The sequence below is a fragment of the Mesoplodon bidens genome, assembly GCF_964165515.1.
Source record: "Mesoplodon bidens genome assembly, chromosome: 4".
Classification (NCBI taxonomy): Eukaryota; Metazoa; Chordata; class Mammalia; order Artiodactyla; family Ziphiidae; genus Mesoplodon; species Mesoplodon bidens.
Window position 1 is genome coordinate 68,010,348 of NC_138160.1, and position 26,112 is coordinate 68,036,459.

The 26,112-nt window shown below is 36.0% G+C and overlaps 1 protein-coding gene across 3 annotated transcripts in view; it reads left to right on the forward strand.

Moving 5' to 3' along the window:
• VCAN (versican) overlaps positions 1–13,094 on the forward strand; it is a 115,160-nt gene extending 102,066 nt beyond the window's left edge. For all 3 annotated transcript variants that reach the window (XM_081232754.1, XM_081232756.1, XM_081232755.1), the window contains 3 exons: positions 5,797–5,941; positions 11,275–11,457; positions 11,604–13,094. In XM_081232754.1, coding sequence (XP_081088880.1) covers positions 5,797–5,941; positions 11,275–11,457; positions 11,604–11,731 — 456 coding nt within the window. In that variant the 3' untranslated portion in view covers positions 11,732–13,094. The remainder of the gene's footprint in view (positions 1–5,796; positions 5,942–11,274; positions 11,458–11,603) is intronic.
• The last annotated feature ends 13,018 nt before the right edge of the window (positions 13,095–26,112 follow it).

Below are 26,112 nucleotides of genomic sequence, written 5' to 3' on the forward strand. Positions count from 1 at the left end.
CTGTGGAATTGAGATCACTCTCCAAGAGTGGAGAATATTGGCAGGCAGGGGAATCCCATGTGCTCCATAAGACCCGCAGGATAATTCTCTGCTTTTATGTTAATATAAGGCAGAAGTAAGTTTTTGACAATAAAATACAGATTATTTGGAATAAAATAATCTAAGCATTTGTAAAGTTTGATAGATTGTAATGAATAACTTCAGTCTGCTCTGACTTTGTCCTCTCAATATTAGGATTGGTTCAAAATGAATTCTCTGGTTTGTGGAGACAATTTTCATTCAAGAGAAAGGTACTTAGCTGTTAGATTTTGGCCAGGATTTTTAGAATCATTTTATGCTTTTGGCAGCTAACTTGCTTGAATCTGATTGGGGGGAAAGGAAAGAGAAAACAATAATTGAAAAGTTAATAAATCCAGTTTAGTTGAAATGGTTGTCTTTTGGGGCACTTTTTTTTTTTTTTTTTACACATACAAAGAGGTAATCATTTAATTGGAACACTACAAGTAACTTTTTCATATAGTGTACAGCATTAAGCAGTTCATACTAGGTATAAAAAATTACTTCTTAATAAAATGCATGTTTGTTATAGAACATGTAGATAAGTTTACATCTGAGCTGGCTTTCCTTTACATCAACTACGTGACTTTTATGTCATAATTTTCTCTGCCATCAGAAGAGAACAAAAATGCACAGTAATTTAGGGGTTTCTTTTCAGACATGGGATTGATCTAATTCTGGTCTCTGGGGGAAACAATGAGAGTTCAAGGTTTGGAATGGAGAACATGAGTCTCTGAGACAAAGACAGGCTGAGGTCTGATCAGCATTTATTTTTATCCACAGTGTTAAAATGAATTCTCCCAAGCCATGCTGTTTGGAATAATTTTAGTTTGCCCATCCAGCCCTAGAAGAGGGTCGACCTGGGCTAGATCACCCAGGATGTTTGCTTATAATCCCAGCGAGGAGAAAAAGATCCAGATGGGAGCAGAGAATTTTTCTCTGCTCATTCCAAGAGTCTACATTTCTGTATGTATGAGACACCATCTATGTGAGAGAGGCTCGATTACATTCTTTTTTTTTTTTTTTTTTTTGCGGTACATGGGCCTCTCACTGTTGTGGCCTCTCCCGTTGCAGAGCACAGGCCCCGGATGCGCAGGCTCAGCAGCCATGGCTCACGGGCCCAGTTGCTCTGTGGCATGTGGGATCCTCCCGGACCGGTGCACGAACCCGTGTCCCCTGCATCGGCAGGCAGACTCTCAACCATTGCGCCACCAGGGAAGCCCTCGATTACATTCTTATAGCTCAGAATTGATTTCCTGAGGAGAGATCTCTTCCTAACATTTAGCTTTAGTGAAAAAAATACATTATTGAACCTAAAATCAATGATTTATTTTTTCTACTCTGTTTCTCTGCAAGTGATATTAAATAAGGCTATAAGAATTCAGGAGAAAACAAAGAAAGTTGTTCAGAAAACTGGAGTTTCCTTTGCTAAGTCAGTTTGGCAGTAACATGGAGCAAAATCAAAGCATCCTAGCCAAAATAAATCTGCACAATGGAGCAATCAGATATGAGGTAATAGTGTGACATGCCTGTGGGTATCAAACATTCTTGTAAAAACCACAGACTTAAAATTTGGTCCTGCACCATTAAGCCACAGTTCTGCCAAGCAACAACACAGATCACTGCTGCAAGCCAAATGCAATTCCCACCCAAAACAATTAAATCTTTTACCAGAGGTCTGAGCCTGGGAAGCTTAAGGCCTGAGAATTACTTTGGTGGCATGGAATCAGAATCTCATTTCAGTGTGAAAATGAGATGGTTATTGTTCAGATCAGGAGGAAATGTCAGCTGCAAAATACATGGCAGTCGAGGGACTTGGATGACTTGAAGTGATGTTTGTTGAGGTTAGATTTAAAAAGTGTTAGCTAAGAAATCGGTAAGTTCTTTCTGATCACTGCATAGGTCATGTTATAATGTTCATTTTTACTGATTAGAAAAGTAATTCATGCTCATTCAAGGGAAGTTGGAAAATCTGTAAGAATATATAGAATAAAGTATTACCTTAGTCTCATATCACTAGATATAAACTTTATAACATTTTACTGTATTTTCTTTGGGTCTTTTACATACACACACACACACACAGCTGCATTGAGAGTATGCATAAAATTTGGATTATTGTACATTTTTAGCACTTTGCTTTTTATTTAAGTTAACACTTCTTTTAGTATCTTTCATCTCCTTATATAGTCCTCAAAGCCAAGATATTTGATGGTTATATAATGTCCCATTTGTCTGGCTATACCATGATTTATTGAATATATATTTGCTCTATAGATTTTTCCCACTTACTGCTAGTGTAATATTTTAGATAAAATGTTGTTCATATCTCTGATTATTTTTTAGGATAGCATTTTAGAAGTAGAATTATGAGGTCCAAGAGTAGGAACTTTTTAAGGCTCTTAGTATGTATTGCCAACTGTTTTCCAGACCAGTTATTTACTTCTGCTGACTTTGTGATTGTCTTGCTTGCTGTTTGCCAGCAGCAAACAACATTTTCGAGCAGGGGCAGGTATGGATAGGGAGGAACGCAGCACACTCTGGGGTTCATTATTTCTAAATATGAAATTATTAATTAAACAACACCAGTATGTGCCAGGCATAGCTCCTGGTACTGGGGATACAGGAGTAAACAAAAGAAGCCAAAATCCCTGTCTTCAATGAGCTTACACTCTAACTCTACTAAGGAGAAAAAATATAATAAGGAAGTAAAATGCATAGGATATTAGAAGGTAATAAGTGTTATGAAAAAAATAAAACAAAGAAGGGAGATGCATAGTGTGGTAAGGACAAGGAAAGGGGAGCACTGCACAGTTTACACATGGTATTGGGATGCTGGAAAATTTTCCACCTTTGAGGACATTCACTGTTTTCCTGAAAGAGGTCAGTTAGAAAGTAAACTAGAAAGTATTGAACTCTAAAATCCAAATTAAGTATATGAGGAACTCTGGGACCTTTCACCATAAAAAGTATTAAATGTAGATCTTTGTTAGTTTTAAGGAATTCTTATTCTTTTATTAATTTAATTTTTAATTTTATCCTGCTTTAATTCATCTGTTAAAGACAGCTTAGTTATACAGCAGCAGCAGGCTGAATGTGACATTTATATCTGCATTGTTAATCCATTTCCTTTTGTTATCTATTAAAGGAGGGTAGCCGGAAAAAAAAAAAAGGCAAAAATAAGGCTTGGTGGGTGGAGGGTAAGAGATGATAAGGAAAGGAAAATAAGCAAAGAAAATGAAAATAGAGAAATAATTAGAAACCCAGGTCAAATCAAATGTCAGTTCACCGTCGCAGGAAGACCTGCCAGACAGAATGCTTTGGTGAGTATGGTCCTCTGAGCATCTTTCCCAGGGCCACCTAGGGGGTAGCTCAGTGGTACCATTCAGGCTACTAGAGTTGAATTTAAATCCATATAATTCCTGGATTTCCACCAGAGAAATAAAAACACCCTTAATTCTGTGTTTTGGGGAAAAAGTCTTTATTAAGCTTCCCTTGGTTCTTTGAAGTTTTATCACTTTTCAGAGACTCTTCTTTACATAGCAGAGGTCTCTTGTCTCCTATCTTAATTTTGGCATGATTGAGGTGTATTTCAAAGCAAAGCTAAGCAAAGAGATTGAAGGAAAAGTAGAAGGTCTCTTAATCCTGAGGTTTTCAAACTTAACGTCTTCTTCTCACAAATTATTTTATCAAAGATCTAGGTTTTTACCATATTTTAAAGCTTTAAAAACCGCATTATTTTCTGAGAAGAAAGAAAAATTAGAGCCATTCTCTAGTATATTTATTATACATTTTTAAAAGACATAAAGATAGCCATGGTGCTTTTGGGAGTAACTAGCAGGACTGTTTTTTGGCATGCTCTGAATTGGAAACAATTGCCTTAACTCATATACAGTTCTTTCTTCTCTGACTTTGTCTTTTTCAAATAAAATCTCTTAACTCACTGTTTCAACCACAGACTCATATTTTTTCCCCCTTGGTTCTTTTTTTTAAAATGTTTATTGGAGTATAGTTGATTTACAATGTTATGTTAGTTTCAGGTGTACAGCAAAGTGAATCAGTTATACATACACATGTATCCACTCTTTTAGATTCTTTTCCCATATAGGCCATTACAAAGTATTGAGTAGAGTTCCCTGTGCTATACAGTAGGTTCTTATTAGTTAACTGTTTTACATATAATAGTGTGTATATGTCAATCCCAACCTCCCAATTTATCCCTCCTCCCCCTTTCCCCCTTGGTAACCATAAGTTTGTTTTCTACACACAGACTTATTTTAAATTTAATTCAAGGAAAGACTAATAGATCTGTAGGCCCAGAAGAAACAGTCACATTTGCCATTGTCACATAAATCTGAATACGTATTTCTTTCATATGAAGGAAATTTGTCTCCACCAGTCTGGTCAGCATTAGATGTGATTAAAACGTGACAGTAGGCAAAGCATATTGGGAAAGCAATACCCAAGTTGAGCCAGAGAGACAATGAACAAACATGTCCCACATCACATTCTAGTTAAGAGACTGGAGGCTAGAAAGCTTCTCTCTTATTTATGGTCCAATATTATTTTCATCTCACTAAAGTTTGTTATTTTTGAATAGGCATAAGGACTGTGTTTTTCATATAATTATTGGTTGATATGGAGGTTACATTTTAAGGCAACAAAAAATTGAATGTAAACCTAAAAGTCCTGGGTGTTTAACATTGCTAAGTTTCAAGTTATTCCCAGTCTTGCTGGATTACTGTTAGAGATAATGCAGACCAAGTACCAGAAGAGGGCTTCATTCATTACTGGTGCTGAATAAAAGACATGTATTACTGTGATGGAAGGCAAAAGATATTTCTTGTTATATCTCATTGCTCAAACTAGGGAATCAAAAGGTATCATCTAAAGATGTAGATATAAAGGTAAACAGTAGAAAAACATCAGGTCAATAAAATTACTTTTAATTATCTGAACACACATTAAAGAAAAGCAAACATATATTTATAGTAAGACATATTTTAAAGCATTATCTTGTATATTAATATGCATAAATGTGATAAATGTTCCTATTAAAACAACTTCCAGATTAGATCATAAAGCAAAACACAACTGGATGGTGCACATAAGAATCATATCTAAAACAGAATTACTCAGAAAAGTTGAACATAAAATGATGGGCACAGGTATATCGGGTAAACAAAAAAATAAATATAACAAATATATCAATTTATATATATATCAACATAGCAAAGAATTTGGATGAAAACAATTACATTCAATAAGACAAAGGTACTTTATAGTGGTAAAAACATAAAAGAAGGAATGACCATTTTATTGCACTATAATCACCTCTACATAAAATTATATGTGCACATAGGGTTTGGAAGAAAACATGACAGATTAGAGTGATGAGATTATGAATTTTTTTCTCTAGTCGTTCCACTTCCATTAATGCTGTTATAATTAATAATAATGACATGGTTAAAATTCTTAAACTGAGCATTGATTCCTTAGATATATCTCATCGCCAAAGGAAAAAATATATATATTTGTTGAAGAGAGACTTTGAGATATATACATTTTCCACTCAAAGTGTAAAAATCTTTTTCTTTACCACCAGAATTATTTCAGCTAGATGGTTCAACAGAAATTGTTGAGTCCCTTCTAATTTAATCGTGCAGTAATGGCACTGTCGCTTTTATAATATGCTTCTCTTTGACTGTCAATAGTTATCTTCTCCCTCCATTTTTACAGCAATATGAGAACTGGAGGCCCAATCAGCCAGATAGTTTCTTTTCTGCTGGAGAAGATTGTGTTGTAATTATATGGCATGAGAATGGCCAGTGGAATGATGTTCCCTGCAATTACCATCTCACCTATACCTGCAAGAAAGGAACAGGTAATGATTACTCCATTAATAATGTATACTTAATCTGCATTTCAATTATCAAGTAAATTCAGGAAGAATAAATGTCATTCTGTTTTTTTGGGTTTGTTTTTTTTTGTTTTTTTTTTTTGCGGTACGTGGGCCTCTCACTGTTGTGGCCTCTCCCGTTGCGGAGCACAGGCTCCGGACGCGCAGGCTCAGCTGCCATGGCTCACGGGCCCAGCCACTCTGCGGCATGTGGGATCTTCCCGGTCCGGGGCACGAACCCGTGTCCCCTGCATCGGCAGGTGGACTCTCAACCACTGCGCCACCAGGGAAGCCCAAATGTCATTCTTTAAGACATAAGCTGGATGTCACATATGGCGTCTCTTATTGCTCTGGAATGGTTTACTTTTTCAATATAATTGAAAAGTTTTTTTTCAGTAATGTGTTCATCTTAGATTTCAAGTGCTTAAGATAACAATGTAGCATTTATGTAGAAAAACTACCTGGCAGTATTTTTAAGAAAAACAATTGCCAGCCCAAGGGCCTATAAACCTGTTTATTTTGATGAAGAGAGCATTAAAAAAAAAATAGTTGTAGAATAAATAAATAAATAAAAATTTTAAAGAAACAAAAAAAATTTTAATTAGTTGTCAACAATAAAAAACTGGTATGTATCATAAAATAATGTGAAGTTTTTACTTAAAAAAAAAAGAACACCTGGTGCCATCTGGCCCATGTTCAAATTTATCAGTGGTTTAAATACTGCAGCTGAAAACTACCACCCTCCCTTCGTGGGACTGTGGGCTCCAATTCATTGCAGTCCTCATTCAGACCTTTCCTCCTTTTTGGTTAAGTTCCTGGTCTTTATAGACATTTGAATTTTTCACTCATTCCCTTAGAAGCTCCATCTGTACACATAAACCATAGAACAAAAATGCCATCCCTATATTTATTGTTGAATACCTTCAAAATATGATACAATAAAAACATTTATGTTTATAAGTTAATAATATAATGAGAATTGCTTAGTTGATATTAAACAGATAAAATTAAGAAAGCTGATTTTTGAAAGTGTTTATCATTGACCAATATGTTCAAATTCTAAGGCACACTCTATAGACTTCTTCCTTTAAAAAATAGGATTTCCATAAAAATTTATAAACCTATTTGCAATTGATAATGATGTTAGAACATGAGTATTTAATCTCTATACTCAGATTTTACCCACCTCAATTAAACATACAAAGTACAAATGCAAAATACAAAATCCATTTGACTTATTTTTGAATATAAAAATAATAAAACTAAAAATACACTCTATAGGTATTTTAGGAAAGACAAACACCACTAGAGAAATTCTATCAGAAGAAAGAGAACAGTAAGATACACAAAACTGAGATGAAACTCAGCTGTTATCCATGACTACTATACTCTGCCATTCTCTTGTCTAAAGCAGAATTTATTCTGAATATCTTTTATGTGTGAGCAGCTTTCCTGACTATGTACGTTACTTCCGCACTTATGCGATGGAACTTGTGAAAACAGCAAATCAAGTTATTTGCTCTTTTCCCTGTTTCTAGTGTAAGAAGTCTTTAAAGAACTGTTTGTCTTTATCCAAATGTCATGTTTGCCCTCTTAGATCTCCAAATGTTCCCTGGAGTCATGCTTTTCATTTTGTGATCCAAACATTCTTTTATTTCCGGTGTTGTTTTTTCCTATGCCAGGGTTTATTAGCAGCAGCACTATTAACATTTTGGGCCAGACAGTTCTTACTTGTTGGGGCTGTCCTGTGCATTGCAGAATGTTTAGCATCATCTCTGCCCTCTATGCACTGAATGCCAGTAACATTCTCCTCCACTCCACAGCCTCCTTTGCTTTGTGACAACCACCCATGTCTCTAGCCATCACCAACTATCCCTGGGAAAGGAGGGAGAGGAGGAAAACTGCCCCAGGTTGAGAACCACTGCCTTATCTAAAAAGGATTCACAAAAGTAACATCATGGTAGACATTTACCAATGGGGAAAGATTTACAAAACATTAGGTCTACCTCATTAAAGGAGAAAAATAAAACAAAACAAAATTATTCATATATTTTATCTCCCTACTGTCTGATTTTTATTTGTGTAGACTTAATTCTTTGTTAATCAGTACTCTGGGGAATGTTATGAATTTTATAAATGTCTGTAGACTTTTATAAATGACACTTATTTTTCCTTTCAGATATTTTAGACATCTTAAACATGCAGACCTAGGTCGTTTTAATTAAACACTTGCAAAGAAGTATTATATTATATATAAAAGACTTTTAAAAAAAAACAAACACCACCTCGTTTGATACTATCTACACATCTTTGGGGCATCCTGCAGGTTCCTTCCAATCCCATCCATTTACTTCCCAAATCCAGCCATAGATAATGACTTAATCCCCTTTCTTTTCTCTTTAGAATGATCACATATGCTTGTATCTGTAAACAAATTTTTTAGTTTTGCACATTTTTGAACTTTAAGTAGAATCATACTGTTTGTATTTTGTGCATTGCTTTTTTTGTTCAGCATTATGTTTGTGCAATTTATCCATGTTGATGCATGTAGCTGTATTTCTTCATTTTGGCTGCTGTGTAGTATTACAGTATATGACTATATAACATCTTATTTATCAGTTCTCCTGCCAGTGGACATTTGGGTTACATTCAGTGTTTTCACTATTATAAACAATGTTTCTTCGACTATTCTTGAACTTGTTTGTGGTAGATCTCTGCAAGTTTCCATAGGGTGTTTTTCCAGGAGTGAAGTGCAGAGTCGTAAGATACATGTACTATCAAATTCACTAGAAAATGCCAAATCATTTTCCAAAATGGTTGTACCAATTGTCACTCCCACCAGCAATGTGTGAAAGGTCCCGTTACTCCACATCTTCTCCAGCATTTGATATTAATGGACTTTGAAATTTTTGCCAATCTGGTGGGTATAAAATGTTATCTCTTGTGATTTAATTTACGTTGTCTTGGATACTTCTCCCTGGATATCTTTTCATACACTTTTATTTATAGCTCTTCTTTTGTAAGGTTTCTGTTCATGTCTATTGTATATTTAAAAAAATTGATTGCTTCTCTTTATATATTGATTTGTGAGAGTTTTTTAAAATGTCCTGGTTATTTATCCCTTGACAATTATATGTTGCAAATATCTACTCCCAGTTTGTAGCTTGTCTTTCCCCATGGCATTTTTTAATGAACAGAGTTCTTCATTTTGTTGAATTTTCCTTTATGGTTTAAACCTTTTTGTGTCTTAAGAAATCTTTACCTATCCTAAAGTCAGAAAGCTATCCTATGTTGTTTTTAAATGTTTTATAGTTTGTCTTTTACATTTATATATTTAAACCATCTAGAATTGATCTCCCATGGATTCTCTGAGGTAGGGAACCAAATACATATTTTTTTCCATATGAATACCCAATTGTCCAAGTGAAAAAACTACCTTTTCCCCACTGCTCTGCCATGTTGCTTCCATCAAATATCAAGCATATATATGTGGATCTATTTCTGGTCTGTTTGCATGTCCTTGCCAGTACCACACTCCCTGAATTATTTTAACTTTATAGTAAGTCTTCATTTATAGTTTTGGAAGAAATCTGTATATTGCTTTCCTCTCAAATTTAAAGACAACTTTTAATTAGTCAGAATCAAGTATAGTGAGTTATCTAATTGATAATTTTTAACCTTCCGTATCACTTCCATCTCATTCTATCTGAAACTTGCTAGTATCTGGACCCTAGTATAGACTTTCCATATTACAGTAAAAGAAGTGTAGATATCCAGATGTGGGTTTTCATTGAACTATATACATAGTGTAGGTTATTAATTGCAAATGACATATTATTATAGAAATCTCAGTTTATCTTCTACGAATTTGTAAAAATCAAATACATACACAAATGTTTCTAATTTCTTAGTTATAGATAGTAGGACTTTATAATCTATTTTTAGGTTATGTCTATCTGAGTGACAATTTCTTATGTGAATGAAAATATATGCTTGGATTGTGTTTCATTAAAGACAGCTTTGTTTGCTATGGGTCAATACATTCTAAGCTGTTTTGTCAGGCAGAAGTAAATTAAAGGAACTAAATATTTAAGTTAAACCTACATTTGTCATTTCAAAAGAATATGGTTATAAACAGTCTTTTGAATATGTAAATAAATTTAATATTCATGAACTTTTGACATCCAAACATCTTGGTACCAAGGTTTCTGGTAATCATCCATCCTCCCATTGAAGATTTGCATTATTTCATGAGAGAATATGACATGCTTATCAGGTGGGCCTCATGATGGCATTCTTAAAGTAAACTATTGATAGGCAATGTCATTTAGGGAAATTATATTGAAGTGAAGTTATATTTTTATTAGAGATATATAGCAAAACACAATCACTTAATAAAAGTTAAGTTTTAAAATATATCATTTAAAACAAGTACACTAATATTGAATAAAATTACAAATTAATACAAATTCAGTTGAACCAATTTTCCCAGCTTCTTGAGTTTCGAAATTGTGAAGTTTCTTTTACTACTATTTCCTTTTTACTATTTCTACCATCACTAAGTTTGTTGATATACAGAATTTTTTATTGTGGGTTAAAAATGATGGTTATATATTCCAAGATTTACCTTTACTTACCCTGCTTAAGAGTTGAAATTTATATTTATAAGGTAATTACAAAATTGAAGCATGAATACTATGTCCTGACTTGCTCCCTGTCTCTGTACAGAAGACAAAAAAGAGCAAATAAACATAATTGAACCTGGAGATATTTTATTTATACTGAAGAGTCGGTATTTTATCCATATTTTGGACATATTTTGTCCACATTTTGAAGCTATGATGTTATTATAGATTGTAAGTTTTTTGGGGAGAAGTGACAATAATAGTTAATTATTACAAATCTATTATTATTTGAAGTGAAGGTGGCTAATAAATAAAAACATTGGGATGGTGGTGAAGACAACATCAACAGGCCACATGGTGGCATGAGACAGGAAATTCCAAATTCCTTTTAATTTAGAATTTTTTTCAGAAAAGTAGCACCTCCAAATGGACAGATGAATGTATGACCATATGCCCTATGGTTCTTTAAAAAAAAAAAAGCACAATTCAAGATGAAAGAATCTGAGATTCAAACTAGGCCCAGAGCCTTACTGTTTAGTTTTGTCTTGAAAATTTTCAATTTCTTAATCTAAATGACTGCTGAAGGTGCTTGATTGGGTATAATAAAGAAGGAAAGGGAAAAAAAAAAAGAGAAACTCATGCCAATAGAAATACTTAGATTATTTGGAAATAACCCAATTTACTTTTCTTTAGTTGCTTGCGGCCAGCCCCCTGTTGTAGAAAATGCCAAGACCTTTGGAAAGATGAAACCTCGTTATGAAATCAACTCCCTGATTAGATATCACTGCAAAGATGGTTTCATTCAACGCCACCTTCCAACCATCCGTTGCCTAGGAAATGGAAGATGGGCTATGCCTAAAATTACCTGCCTGAATCGTAAGTGGTCCTTTAGAAAGAATGGACAACCATGCTATAACAACTACTAGACACCCTCATTTTACGGCTACGGTATTGGTAGTTTAGGGTATGGAGCAAGTAATATTGTTGTGTTTTCTTTTCTTTCTTTCTTTCCTTCCATGTAGCATCTGCATACCAAAGGACTTATTCTAAGAAATACTTTAAAAATTCCTCATCAGCAAAGGACAATTCAATAAATACATCAAAACATGATCACCGTTGGAGCAGGAGGTGGCAAGAATCAAGGCGCTGATCCCTAAAATGGCGAACATGTGTTTTCATCATTTCAGCCAAAGTCCTAACTTCCTGTGCCTTTCCTATCACCTCGAGAAGTATTATCAGTTGGTTTGGATTTTTGGACCACCGTCCAGTCCCTTTGTGTTGCTGTGCTCGAAAACATTTTAAATGAAAGTATTGGCATTCAAAAAGAAAGCAAACAAAAGGAAAGAAAATCAGGGCAGAATGTAACCATTTCCAGACTATCTAATTTCTTTAGTTTTCTATTTGCCTCCAGTGCAGACCATTTTATAATGTATACCAGCCTACTGTACTATTTAAAAAGCTCCATTTCAGCACCAATGGCAATGTAAATAAGATGATTTAATGTTGATTTTAATCCTGTATATAAAATAAAAAGTCACACTGAGTTCGGGCATATTTAATGATGATTATGGAGCCTTACAGGTCTTTAATCATTTGTTCGGCTGCTTTTGGTAGTTTGTTTAGGCTGGAAATGGTTTCCCTTGCCCTTTGTCAGCAAGATGGAGGATGGCTTTTCCTGGACTATTAACAAACACAAAGTTTTGTAGATCACTGCACCATTTCCACCCTAGGTACAGCCAGCTTCCATGTGATGCTGAAGCCTGGCTGGCTAATGGGATCCCGACGGAACTAGAGACTGCAACGTGGAACTCTCTTTTTGCTGCATTCCTTTTTCTTCACTTACAAGAAAGGCCTGAATGGAGGACTTTTCTATGACTAGGAGCATTTTTTAGGGGTCAAAGTGCTAATTATTAACTCAACTGGGTCTCCTTTTTAATGGCTTTTATAACACTAACTTGCAAGATTACAGATCAACAACATTTCAAATGGATATAGACCTAGGGCTCTGGAGGGGGGGGTTTTGTTAAAACAACACACATTCAAAGAAAGAAATTTTGTATATATAACCATTTTAATCTTTTATAAAGTTTTGAATGTTCATGTATGAATGCTGCAGCTGTGAAGCATACATAAATAAATGAAGTAAGCCATACTGATTTAATTTATTGGATGTTATTTTACCCCAAACCTGAACATTGACATAGTATGTTAGTTATTTTTCAGTGTTAGCCTTTATACTTCCCTCACACAGTTTGGAACAATATAATCTAGGTACTCTGTCCCTGATTAAATAATGGGATGGATAGAATGCATCAAGTGTTTATTATAAAAAGAGTGGAAAAGTGTATAGCTTTCAGCAAATGATGTTTGCCCATTCTAAGCAAGGAGCATATATATAGAAATAGTGTGGGTGTTGCTTCCTATTAGGTGGAGTGTATGTGTTAAAGTTTCTCCCTATCTCTTCCCACTCTGTTTTCTCCCCTTAATTTGAATAAAATGACTGCTGAAGATGACTCTGAATCATTATCCACTTAATTTACTGTTTAAAGAAAACCCTGTAATAGAAAGAAAACATTTAGGAGTCTTTCCCTAATTTTAGTTAGAATGATCTTGAGAGGACAACAAATAAAATACAAATAGAAGAAGAGCAGACCCAACATGGATTCTTTTTCACAGAACCTCTTTTGACTTAGAAGGAACCACAGTAGCCACAATCATACACACTGTTTTTAGGCAAGTTCCCTTGGTTGCTGCGTTAAATGTGATCCACCTTTGGGTGTTCTAGAGCACAGAACAACTCTGTGTCTACCTATTAGGTTTTAATTTTTCCTCTTTCATTACAATGCACATAATACGTTCCTGTATTTATATTATAACGTGTATAGTGTAAAATGTGAATGACTGTTTTTTTTTTTTTTTGTGAATGAAAATCTAAAATCTTTGTAACTTTTTATACCTGCTTTTGTTTCGCCAAAGAAACCTAAAATCCTTCTTTTACTATACTGTGACTGGTCTGGTTATTTACAACTTTAAACCCTAATGTGCACCAACATTTTTACATTCTAGAACTATCATGAAGTACAAGCTGCTGGCTTGGATGAAATTATTTTATGGCTAGCAGAGAGGTGATTATAAATGTCCCTGCAAAAATTGAGATAGTAATTCTGATAATGTTTACATATACATTCTTAGGCTTTAATCTCAAATATGAAGGAAACATGCAATAGGAAAAGTGATAGGTCACACTTACAGAATTCTTCCTATTAACCAGGCCAAGTGTTTTATGTGTATTATCTCCCAACAAGTCTAAGAGAGAGGCTGTTAATGTCTGATTGATGAGGGATCAAGCATAGAGAATTCAATTCATTTGTCCCAAGTTACATAGTTTGTTTGTAGTGGATGTAGGTAATCTCCAGAACCTGGAGATTAATAATACTCTCAATAAAAACATAAAATATTATGTTCTCAATTGTTATACATTTAGGAGGTTAATTTATTATTGGCTAGAAGATCATATCTAAAAAAAAGATCAGAAGATGTCAAAAACACCAAGTTCCTATCCATCCAGATATTCATCCACCCCTTTATTTTCATTCATTCACTATTACTAAGTACTTACTATGTATTAGGCACTGTACTAGGCCCTGGAGATTCAGCAGTAAATGAGCTAGACAGGTCTCTGCCAATGTAAGATTTTTATACTGGATGCATCCCACGGGAGTTATTTTACAGCCCATTCTATTCAATCTCTTTATTGATAATTTGGAAGAACAAATCCATTATATATTCTGCAGCTGTATAGAAGATATCATAAAGGACAAAGGTGAGTGGAAAATTATTTTGAGGTTTCTTTCTTGGAATGTCAAAAATATGTGGGAAGTTAGGCATGAATAGATACAGAAGAGATTCTTTTCCTTGCTTAGCTTGTCCTTTTAATATTCAATCTGTCATATCTTTATACAGAACTTTAAATAGAAGTTACCCAAGAGAGTATATAAGAATTTGTATTACTTGTGCATATACACCCTTATTAGATGTTTATAAATCCATCAGATAAATTTTTATTGACCTAGGTGCAAATAATAGAGTCTATGGGATGTTCCATTACCCACAATGCTGGAACAGAGTGAGAAGTTTAAGGAGGCTCAACACTACTCAAAGTAAGCCAGAGGTGGTTTTCTATTCACTTCTAAAAGTTAGGTTGCATATCAGGGGAAGAAGAGGTGTTTTCTTGGGTAGCTGAAATGGAAAAGAGGTATGAGAGATTGTATCGGGAGGAATACATCATTTTAATATGATAGCAAGTAGAACTTTGCTGATCTTAAGTGAATTTTCAATTACGGTACAGGAAGTAGGAACTGGATTAGCCTTGAGCTAATTGTGCAGGAGTCATATATCATGCAAAATAAAGTTGTGGAGTTTGAAAATGGACAGAAAAAATATAATAGGTTTCAAAGAAGTTCAGAGTTGATTTTGTGCATGCCTGTGCAAGACTGTCTCCCAAGAAAAGAATCTGCAAGAGAAAATATATCTTAGATAAAAGCAAAAGATGTTATTATTAAGAAGGTAAAGACTCAGTGATGACTTCAACATTTTTTAATGTGTTTCTTTTTATGTTTCCCAGTATTACAAATGCAGTGAAGTGGTTTTTGAAGGAAAAGGCCTGCAGTGATGCTTTTGTACCATTTGTGCATCCTTTCTTCTTTTCTTTTAACTGTGCTGCAGTTCCCATTTGCTAAACAAACCAGAATTCACCCAAATGATTCTTTTCTAAAACAAGTCTATATACAAAGTTTATAAAGGTCTTTGAATGAGTCATTCAAGAGTGTATAATCTTTTCCCATTATTACTCATTTCTGAGTGTTTGGATCCCAGCTGGACAAGAAAGAGAAAATGCCAAACAAGAACAAGAATGGTTTTTGTTGAGATGTTTACAGAATAGGCAAAGCCTGGGTTTTCATTGGAATTTAAATTCACAGTTCTGTCTGAGTCCATCAAATGATCCCTGCTGAAGATTAAAAGTTGATTGCCTTAAGGCAGTAAGTCGTAAGTGATTTTTTGATAGTGTGTACTCTAAAATAAAATTTTAAACTCTGTATCCATCACATTTTAAGTTGTCAACCAAAATGTTTTTCATCATAAAGCAAAACAGTTGTAAAGGATTTTAGTTTTGGCATATTCTAAATATTGCTGTTCTAAAATAAACATGTAATATCACTCTTTTAAATATATTCAGTGGATTCTAAATACTGTAACAGTTTGATTCCCACTATCATCCATCTAAAAAATACTTGAAGAAAAATACTCTTTTAATAGTCAGATATTTTATGTTTTTATTTTTGGACTTGCTTTTTTAATTTCAGTTCCCCCATGGAATTGTATCTAAATATTATACATTTATGTGCTTGAAAGTCTTCTATTGATTAAGCTATCAACATATATACATCAAAATTTGTACTTTCAAGTGGAAAATTAATTTTGTCTTATGAACATAAACATAAAGGTATAAAAGTTAAAAATCCTCTCCTGGATTAAGTTATCATTGTAATTTATAGGTATACAATTTCTCAAAACAATATTACACTCTTACAAAATCTGAAAACTAATTACACAAATTGTAACATTTTATTAGAAATGTATCTCAATGAGATGATTAGGGCTGTTTTTCCCAATTCACATTTCCATGAGTAAATATTACCTAAAACTAGAATGTGTCATGCCTTAGCATTAATTCTATTCCTATTTTATTCTTACAGATTTAAACATTGAAAAAAACTTTCTCACTTAAATAAGTAAATGGAAATGATAGTTTTATTATGCAGAACTCAATATTTTTAAACTTCTTTCTGAATTATATGCCAAAAATCATATAGTGGTCTGTCAAAAATTACTTTCAATTACCTTTCAGTTGACATCTCAATGAAGTCCTTCTTAAATTTTTTTTGGTAAACACCTGACTTAAAAAACGTTTTGATTTGTACACTGTCACCAGAGTCATTCATTTTGATTCATCCTTTTCTCTTCATAATTTTTACATCCCATGTCAATGCATCCTAAGACTCAGGATGGATGAAAGGTGTGTTCGATGTGGTAGTTGTTTCTTTATGAAGTCAGAGTCTAAAGCCTTCGGTTTTCAAAGCTTGTTTCCTGAAACAACAACATTAACATCACCTAGGAACTTGTAAGAAATGCAAATCCTCAGGCCCTGCTGTACTGAAATAGAAATTTGGGGGAATGAGGAGAGCAACCTGGGTTTTCACAAGCACTCAGGATGATTCTGATGAATTCTAAAGTTTATGAGAACTGGTATAAAGAAGATGATATCAAAAAAGTTGAAGTTATGGAAATTTCTTCCTTTTGTGTGCCCATGTACCCCCCCCCACCAGAGTCTTTATTTTGCATGATACATGACTTCTGGACAATTAGCTCAAGGTTAATCCGGTTCCTACTTCCTGTCCTGTATTGAAAATTCACTTAAGATCACCTAAGTTCTTATCAAGCAACCCTGATTTGGAGACCACTGCTTTAAGATACACAGTCCTTAAAGTATTTTTAGATTTTTAGTACATTATCTATCTGTACTTGTGAGCATGTTTGGTGATTGCTTTCCAAATATTGAATGGGCCTCTGGTTATACAAGAAAAAAGTGAAAAGCTTTCTCTACAGGGAAAGCTGAATAAAGAGGCATGGTTAAAAAAATCATTTCTTAAAAGACAGACCTGAAACAAAGCTTGAAATGAAAGAATTAAGACAAATTTAAAAACTGAGAAATAGTAGAAGCAAAAAAGATAAAACTTCCTAACAATAGCTAGCCAAGAAAAGGAACTTCAAATTCAGTGGGGAGCCCTAAAAGAGGTCTAGATGGGAGAATCAGAGTGAATTGATCTATAAATAACTCCAGTTCCTAAATCAGATGACCCTCTCCAATGCCCATTAGCCAGATTGAACTCATCATTCATTCAATAATGTATATCGAGACTTACCATGTGCCAAGCATTCTGCTAGATATCGGGGATACTGTTATAAACAAGATAGGCCACGTCCCTCTCCTCACTGGAATTTACTGTCTGATGGGAAAAATTATCAATGGCACTAAAGCAGGAAGAGATCTGAATTCTCAAAATGTTGCTAAAGTCTCCATTCTTGGCCATCTCTTTGCTCTGTTCTCCATCTTCACCCGATTCCAACCATAACCATAGGCCTTAACTCACTCCTACATTATAATTTCCATATCTCTTTCTTCTGTGGGAAACGTATGTATCCAGCTGGTTGGGTTTCAGCAGTACATTAAGTTCTATATGTCCCCAATTGAAATATCCACCATCCTACTGATTGTCTACACATTTTTTTTTAAACTAGGAGTCTAAGAGTCATCCCGGACTCCTAAGTTATGCCCATATTCAATCAAGAACCAAATTCTATTAATTCCACCTCCAAAATTTTCTCATATTATCATCTTCTTTCTATCCCAACTGTCCACACTATCTCATATAGTATTACTGTCTCTAGATGCATCACTTTCAAAATGATCTTTTAAACTACTACAGAGTATTTTTTCAAATGTGCAATCAGAGCTTGGTGTCCTACAGCTCAAAATTCTCCAGAAGCTATTGTTTACAAAATGAAATTAATTTTACATGCATAGCAAAATGCTTTGGGGGGGAAAGACTGTCTAGGTATTATGTGCTTGAGAATAGAGGAACTGATTTAGAAATCTTAAGTAAATCAACAATTAAATTTAAATAATTTACGTTTTAATCAATTAAATTTAAGTTTTAGTTTTTTTCTTTGAATTAGATCCGTTTGGCTTCCTGTTCCGTCTCTGGTGAAAAGTCAGTTTCCCCTTGTAGCGATTGTGTACAAGGTAAAAATGGAAGACCAGAAATGTTCTCTAACTTAATGGGACAGAGGGTTTACCCCTCCAGATACACTCTCTACCCTTCTCCTTCTGCTTTGTGCCCTGGAAGACTGACACCCGTCCCCACATAGCCCTCTCTACCTCTTATTCTCTACTGCTGTCTCACCTTGACCCTTCAGGACTGAGGGAGTAAGAGCTCTCCACTATTACTGGTCCATGGGTACTGCACTATAAATTGTGATTTCCTTAAGCTACCCATCTGTATATTAAAGAGTCCTTTTGTTAAGCTGTCTTCATCTTACCCAGTTTGATTGTGTCATCTGTTTCCTACTGGACTCCTGACTGACAAAGAGTTTTTAGATGCAGCGCTTCAGGGAAGTTATGGAAGTAACCCAGTCCCTATCAATCACAGGACGGGCATGCTACATTACAGTCTGGAAGCGACCACGTTGGTTCTCTCGGTTTCTTTCATAGCATCTTATTGTGAAGTTATATCTTTAGTCCTTCCTTATAGCCACTAAAAGCTAAACATGTGCTGGTTGCAACTGCCAGCCATTTTTCTGCCTCAGCTATGCATAAACATAGCCACGCTGCAGACTGCTTGGTCCTAAGGCTGTGTTCTCTGGCTTGATTTCCAAAATTAAATGTGATACTTCTCAGCTTGAAATCACAGTCAAGTTCAGTAATCAATGCTTGTCTTATAATAAGGAGCAAAGAAAAGAGTAGGTGTCAAGGTTTACATGTGCATAGCTTTCTCTGAGATTAAATCCCCAATATTTTTGAAGTTTTATGACCACACATGGGGAAAGTGGGAAGAGAAAGGAAGGGAGACTGGTATTTTAAAGCTGCCAGACCATTTTGTTTCTCTGGATAGAGGTCTGCTTCTGTCTTTCAGAGAAGTTTTTTCTCCCTTTGTTTTTGGAGGAGCCATTCCGGCGGGGGTGGGGGGGGTCTGTAAATTACACAAGTTTAAGACCAAGCTCCTACTTCAGAATGAATTGGTAAAAAGAGAAGCTGAGTTGCTCTGCATTAAAAAGTGGATGTTATCTTCTCATTCAAAGTGGTGTATTTTTAGAGTAAATTTTTACTTTGAGAAATATTCTGTTTACATTCTCTAGGGTCTTGATTCCAAGGAGTGGAAAATTATTGGCAGAAGGGCCTTCCTGTGTCAAGGAGGGAAGTTAGTTTCAGCAACCTGGTAGTAGATGTGCTGAAATTAAGAGAAACAGGTCCCCACCTGTGGAGGGGCCTGTAACCTCTGTAAGTAGTCGATAAACTGCACAGTTCTGAGTTATTTAGCTGTGTAAGAATTCTTTACATTTCCTCACGTCCTCAGCATAGTTTTCTTAAGTTAGGGCTTAACTGAGCTTTTCAGAATTAAGGGATAGGCCATGCCCTCCTATGGGAAGAGTGGAGAGGTAAAGAGATCAGCAGCAGCCTTAGAAAGCCAAGCACAGATGGCGTGATGGGATCTAGAGTCATGTGCCTGGTACCAGAGGCTGGCTGGGGTCAGAATGACATGCCAGGTGGATTTATGGGACTGGGCAGTGCGCCGGGAACATTTGGTGGAAGGAATCTGCTAAAATGTTTAAATTTTTTGTCAAGTAACAAGTGGTCTTGGAAATATTGTTTGAGCACTAAAGGGAAGTACAATTTCTTAACACTAAATGTGGGAACATCTGTTTACACAGGCTTTTTTATAAGTAATATGATTGTGTAATACGTGGCAATACTTATACTTTTACCATGGAGTCTCTTCTACCTTAAGATGTGAGGTGAATTAACAGATTCTTTTATTTTGCATAAGGATATGTAGGGCAAAATGAGTAATTTGGGAATTTAAAAATGAACACATAAGCAAGAAAAAAAAAGTAACCCAGTAAAGTGAATAGAAGAAAATTAGCTAAGTAATTCCAGAAGAATGAGAGTAATAAAACAATACTATGCTTTTGGATAAGGATTTAGGAAAGGAAGAAGACTTGCTGGGACTTTGGAGGTTGAACTAATCTAGGCAGAGACAAAACATGTCATTAAAAAGCAGGCATTGGGATTTGGTGATGCTCTGATTATGAAAGAGGATAAAAGAAAAATATTAATTATAGCATTTTGAGTACAGCATTAGGGAAAATAGTAATGCTACAAAGCGTTCATGCTAAAGAGAGAAGGTGATTTACCTGAAAAACCAAGCAATATTTGACGCTCACTAACAATGGGCAAGTATCAGTTGCTTGGGGGTTTCTGATTGTATAAGAATGAAAAATGAAATCATTTAGAATGATTTTTAATTAACTGAGTTCTTGAACACAAAGATACCAGTCCTGTCCATCCAAAGGAGGAGGCCCAGGATGGAGACTAGACCAAAGGATGAGAGATGCTGAAGTTACCCAGCATAAATGGACCACTGTGCAAAAGCTGGAAAATATGCATCCAGGCTGAAAACCGTGTGGGCAAGTAATGTTTGTTGAATCATTTCCTGAATCATAATTCTCATTTTTAGATGCCATGGAAACACTTTCAGGTATTCGTTAAATTATGTCATTGCTCTTTATTGTTCTTAATTTATTACCTAAGTAATCCCTGCTCATTGTAAATACATTGGAAAATTCAGAAAAGCACAAGTAGGAAAATAAATGTTCAAGAGAATATTTGCTTGAGGTCACTATTTTTTACCCATACCGTCCCAAAGAGTGCTCAATAACTATGTGTTGAAGGTACTGTTTACTGGGTGCCAGTCCCTCTCATAAGCGAATTGCCATCTGTCTTCTTTCATGAGAATGTAAGCTCCGTAAGTACGGGGACTCCTCTGTCTTGATCATCACCATGTTCCTAACACCTGCAATAGTGCCTGGCATGCAGCAGGCACTCAATAAATATTTGCTAAATGAATGACTAAATCACCTCTCTTAATATTCATGTCGATTTTACTGTCATTCCTATTTCCTGGTGGAGATACAGAAGCCCAGGGAGATTACACTGACAGCCCCAAGTCTCCTAGTGCATACTCTCGGATGTGCACCCAGAAAGCCTGACTCAGGAACTCATTGATACATTTGGCCGATACTCCTCAGATAGAGGGGGAGCTTGTTGAAACTAAGGTCAGTGGGATGAATTAACAACGCCATACTGAAACCAAGACAGAAATCCCTTGTCTCCTTGCCTCAGGTACCACCAAGAGCCTGTTATGTTATACTCATTGAGCAGTTCTATTAACCAGTAGCATCAGCATCAGAAGCTGAGGACAGAAAAAGAAAAATGTGAAGCCGTTTCTCTCTGTCTCTCACCACTCTTTGCTCCAGAAATATGCCATCCACTGTTGTCTGTCACCTAAGTTAGTGGCTGGCTGAATGGTTTAGCAGATGAGAAGCTGTTGGGATTTCTAGAAAATCACGTGAATGTTTGGAAAAATGCAGCTGCAATTTGTGTCTAAGTCTGCAGAGTCATGCAGAGTCAGTGAATGTCAGTGTCATTTCATGCTAGATGTCAGTCCATTGTGACCTTCACTGTTGCCTATTTAACCAAAGTAAATATTTGCCGTTAGAACAGAACCAGAAGTTGCTTTCCAGCAATATGTGAACAAATCTCCATGCAGCCATTTAACTTGATCCTGGAGACCAAGAAATTATTGCCTGAAATTTGCAGATACAGCCATGTTACAGCATTCACAGTAGTCCTGAGAATGTTTATGTATGTGAATAGGTATATGTATGTGTGTGTATATATATATATATATATATATATTTTTTTTTTTTTTTTTTTTTGCGGTACGCAGGCCTCTCACTGTTATGGCCTCTCCCGTTGCGGAGTACAGGCTCCGGACATGCAGGCTCAGCGGCCATGGCTCACGGGCCCAGCTGCTCCACGGCATGTGGGATCTTCCTGGACTGGGGCACGAACCCATGTCCCCTGCATCGGCAGGCGGACTCTCAACCACTGCGCCACCAGGGAAGCCCAGGTATATTTTTGAAGTGAATGTTGAGATTAAATAAAATACCCAAATTACTGCTTCAAAGAGGATGTAGCAGAAAAAAACATGAAAATAACGTGCTCTAAATTTTCATAACCCTTAAAAATTTAATTAGATTTAGGGTACAGATTTAAAAGTACACATTTATTCATTTGTGCACTCACTTTTACATTCATTCAACAGATATTTTTTTGAGCAGGAACTACACTCCAGGAACTATTCTACTGAATTTCTTAGATTCATTTCAGACTTTATTATGTTGTTCTGACAATAGCACAAGGCTCTTCTGGGTTTTAGAAGTTACTCCCAACAAATGAAAAATTTCAGCTTTCCAGAAATAAATTGAGAACATCCTACACCTATACTGACACACTGAAAATATATATGATCGGCCTCAGGATTAAAGATGTTTCAGAGTAAAGCAAGCTGTGTTGGCAGCTAGAAATAGCCTGTGAGTTCAGAATGGAAATAAATGTTTGGGGGTAGGGAGGAAGATTTGTATCTAAGCAACAAGTCGTTTGTAATAATTCTGTGATAAATAAGGACCTTCGTCTTGAATACATTGCTTCAAATATTTCTTTTAAAGTCATGTCTTCCACCATATTGTAAGGAGATTTACAGTGTACTGACATGGTGCCAAACAATGTTTGGGCTGAACTTTCTCTTCTTATGTCTCCCAGTTCATTGTCTGGGAGTTGGGAACTGAATACTTATGCTCCAAGTGGATGGCAGAGCCCCTTGCATATCCTAAAAGCCACTGAAAGATCCTGAGTTGACCCTGCAGAGGGTGCCTTCAGGGGGAGGGGTCATTATCAGACCACAGGCACTAGAGGCAGATTAGGTATGGTAGAAAGTAGATCTGCCTGAAATCAGAAGGCGTAGGATCAGCCCCCAGCACCTCCATCTACCATCTACGAGGCTTCTTGAGACTTGGTCCCTATGGGACTCAGTTTGCTCACACAGTGTTGCTGGCTCCAAACTGGACCTAAATGGTGTTTAGGATTTGGTGATGTCTGATACACGATGAAGAGATTATTCTTAGGAATCAAGTTTTATGAATACATTTCTACGGGGAATTTTGGTTTAGCTGAAAACTAAGGCAAAGATGTTTTCTTTGTTTTTTCCAGGTGAGGAAGTGAGAGGACAGGGACCTACCCCATCCATGTCTACCCCATGAGGCATAAGCGGAAGGCTCTATTTTTATTAGAGAACCTGACATCAAGGCTTATTCAGTGCTGTGCTTTAGGGACAAAACAAGCCCATAGTTAGGGGGAGAAAAGCAGAGAAAGTTGAGTGGCTGCAGGCCAGGCAGCAGTGGGAATGTTGAGACACGCCAAAAGAACCAGAGGCCACTTTGGGAGCTAGGGATGTTGTGAGGCCCTCTGAGCATAGACAGAGGCAGGAGTCAGACCATTTTAGCTATTTCAGCCAATGTGATTCCTTCTGAAGCTGTTCTAGTGAAAAGGGCAGGAGAAGAGGCCACTGGTAGCAGAAGAACCCTTCTTACTGTGAAAGGTTATTCCAAACCATGAAAGAAGAGCTCTCTGTGTCAAAAGGGGGAGAACCAGGAGCTGCCTGCTCAGCACACCAGGTACCTATATATATATTTTTTACAGCTCCACCAAGCTTCCGATTTGTAGCCAAGGCTGGAACCAGTGTCTTCGAGTAGTGCTTCTCAAACTTGAATGTGCCTGCAAATCACCTGGGGACTTTGTTAAAATGCAGATTCTGCTTCGGAAGGTCCAAGATGGGTCTGGGGTTCTAACAAGCTCCTAAGTGATGTTGATTTTGCTGGAAGATAAAACACACTTTTAATCGTAAGAGCTTGGAGCACTGGTTCTCATACTTTAGCGGGCATCAAAGTCTGCCAGAGTCCTTATTAAAACACAGATAGTTGTGCCCAGCTCCCAGTTTCCAATTCAGTTGATCCAGGGTAGGGCCTGATAATCTGCATTTCTAATAAGTTCACAGGCAATGTAGCTCTGGACATGATCCTGTACGGCAGTGGTTCTCAAACCTGCCATAGCTGGGAAACTTACAAAGCATAGTCAGGCGAGGCCCTCCACCCTTCCCAAGCCTCCCCACCTCCCCAAACCCTGCTCTCACAGAATCTGTTCTAAAGCCCCCTGGGTGATCCTAATGCGCCCTCAGGTTGGAGAACCGTTGATAGAAGGCTTCATGGGTCACATAAAGGCTTCACATTTTATTCTAAATATAATACCATGTACTAGTTGGCTCTGCTTTTAGAAATAATTGTGACTGGATATAAAGGTGTTTGAAGGCAGATCACTGATGAAATCCTGACGACTGAACTACATGCCTTTATCTCGAAAGGTGAATGAGTAATCTCTATGAGGCAGACACTATCTTCACTATCTCTTTTATTACAAATAAGGGAGACTCAGAAAGGTTAATCAGACGACTCGTTAATTCCTGTGGAGATATATATTAAAAGGTACACAAATTGGTTAATTTTGAAATCTACTCATGCCAAACTGGCTCAGTAGATTTGCTCCCACTTTTCTATTAACTTTGGTCTGTTCCATTATGTGTTATGTGGCAGAAGCTAATTACTGGGAGCCTGTAATTTGAAGTGACAGGTAATTGAAACTTGGGTTCTGTAGGAATATCTGTGTAATGCATAATACATTATTAAACACGAATTATTTAAAGCACAACTGAAGCCAGTTGAAGTCATCTCCAGCAGTTGGCGGTTCATAATAAAATTGAAACTACAGATAATTAGCATGGGTCCAAAAAAGCTCATTTCAAGTTGGCCTGCAAAAATTATTTTTCATCATTTGATATTAATTATGACATGCTAATATGTCTAATTTTATTTGGCCCATCTACATTCACCTCATGTACTCAGAATGAAAAGCAGAACGAAGCTCTAAATCCAAGAAAGAAAGAAAATGATCTATCCCACACTTCTGTTAATATTTAATCTTATTTACTGGATTAATACTCCGAGGTTGCCAACACAAACCTCAGTGGAAATGGTGACTCTTTTGAAAGAATGTGGAATCAGATTTTAGTTTCAAATGGAATATTATTATCTTATAAAATTTGATCACTTGATTTTTTTTAAATGGAGAAAAGCCTCATTAGAACAATGGGATGTGTATCACCAGTAGTTTATATATTACACACTACAGTAAATATAATAAATATGTAACATATAAATAATACATAACATAATGTATAATAAATATGTACATATAATATAAAATACCTAGCTCTATATGTATCTATATAATTTCCTTCCTGGTCTTTGCTTCTGAAATTGTCCATCTGAAGCTTTGCATCCTGCAGGAGCATCACTTATAATGATGCTTGTAAAAGAGTAGACAAAATGTGCAGATTTCATAAAGTACAGTCCAAGTAATAGCTATTGATGAACGTACCACTGTGAATTGCAGAAAAGCCTCCAGAATCATGCAGTATGCATTTCTCCAGTACAAATAATGCCATACTGCTATGAAAATAACAGCTCTGACTTCCTCTGCCACCTACCTGCAACTTGGGGCACTGGCAGTAAAATCCACTTCTAGCCCATTTTACCATCTTTGTGGGACCTTTAAAACCCTAACCATCAGTATTTAGTTTTCTACAAGAGCAGCAATCTCTAAGGCTAGTTTTCTTTGTAATGAAAACAAACTTACCATAGGTGTAAATATTTATAGTTATAAATATAGCTAGAAACTAC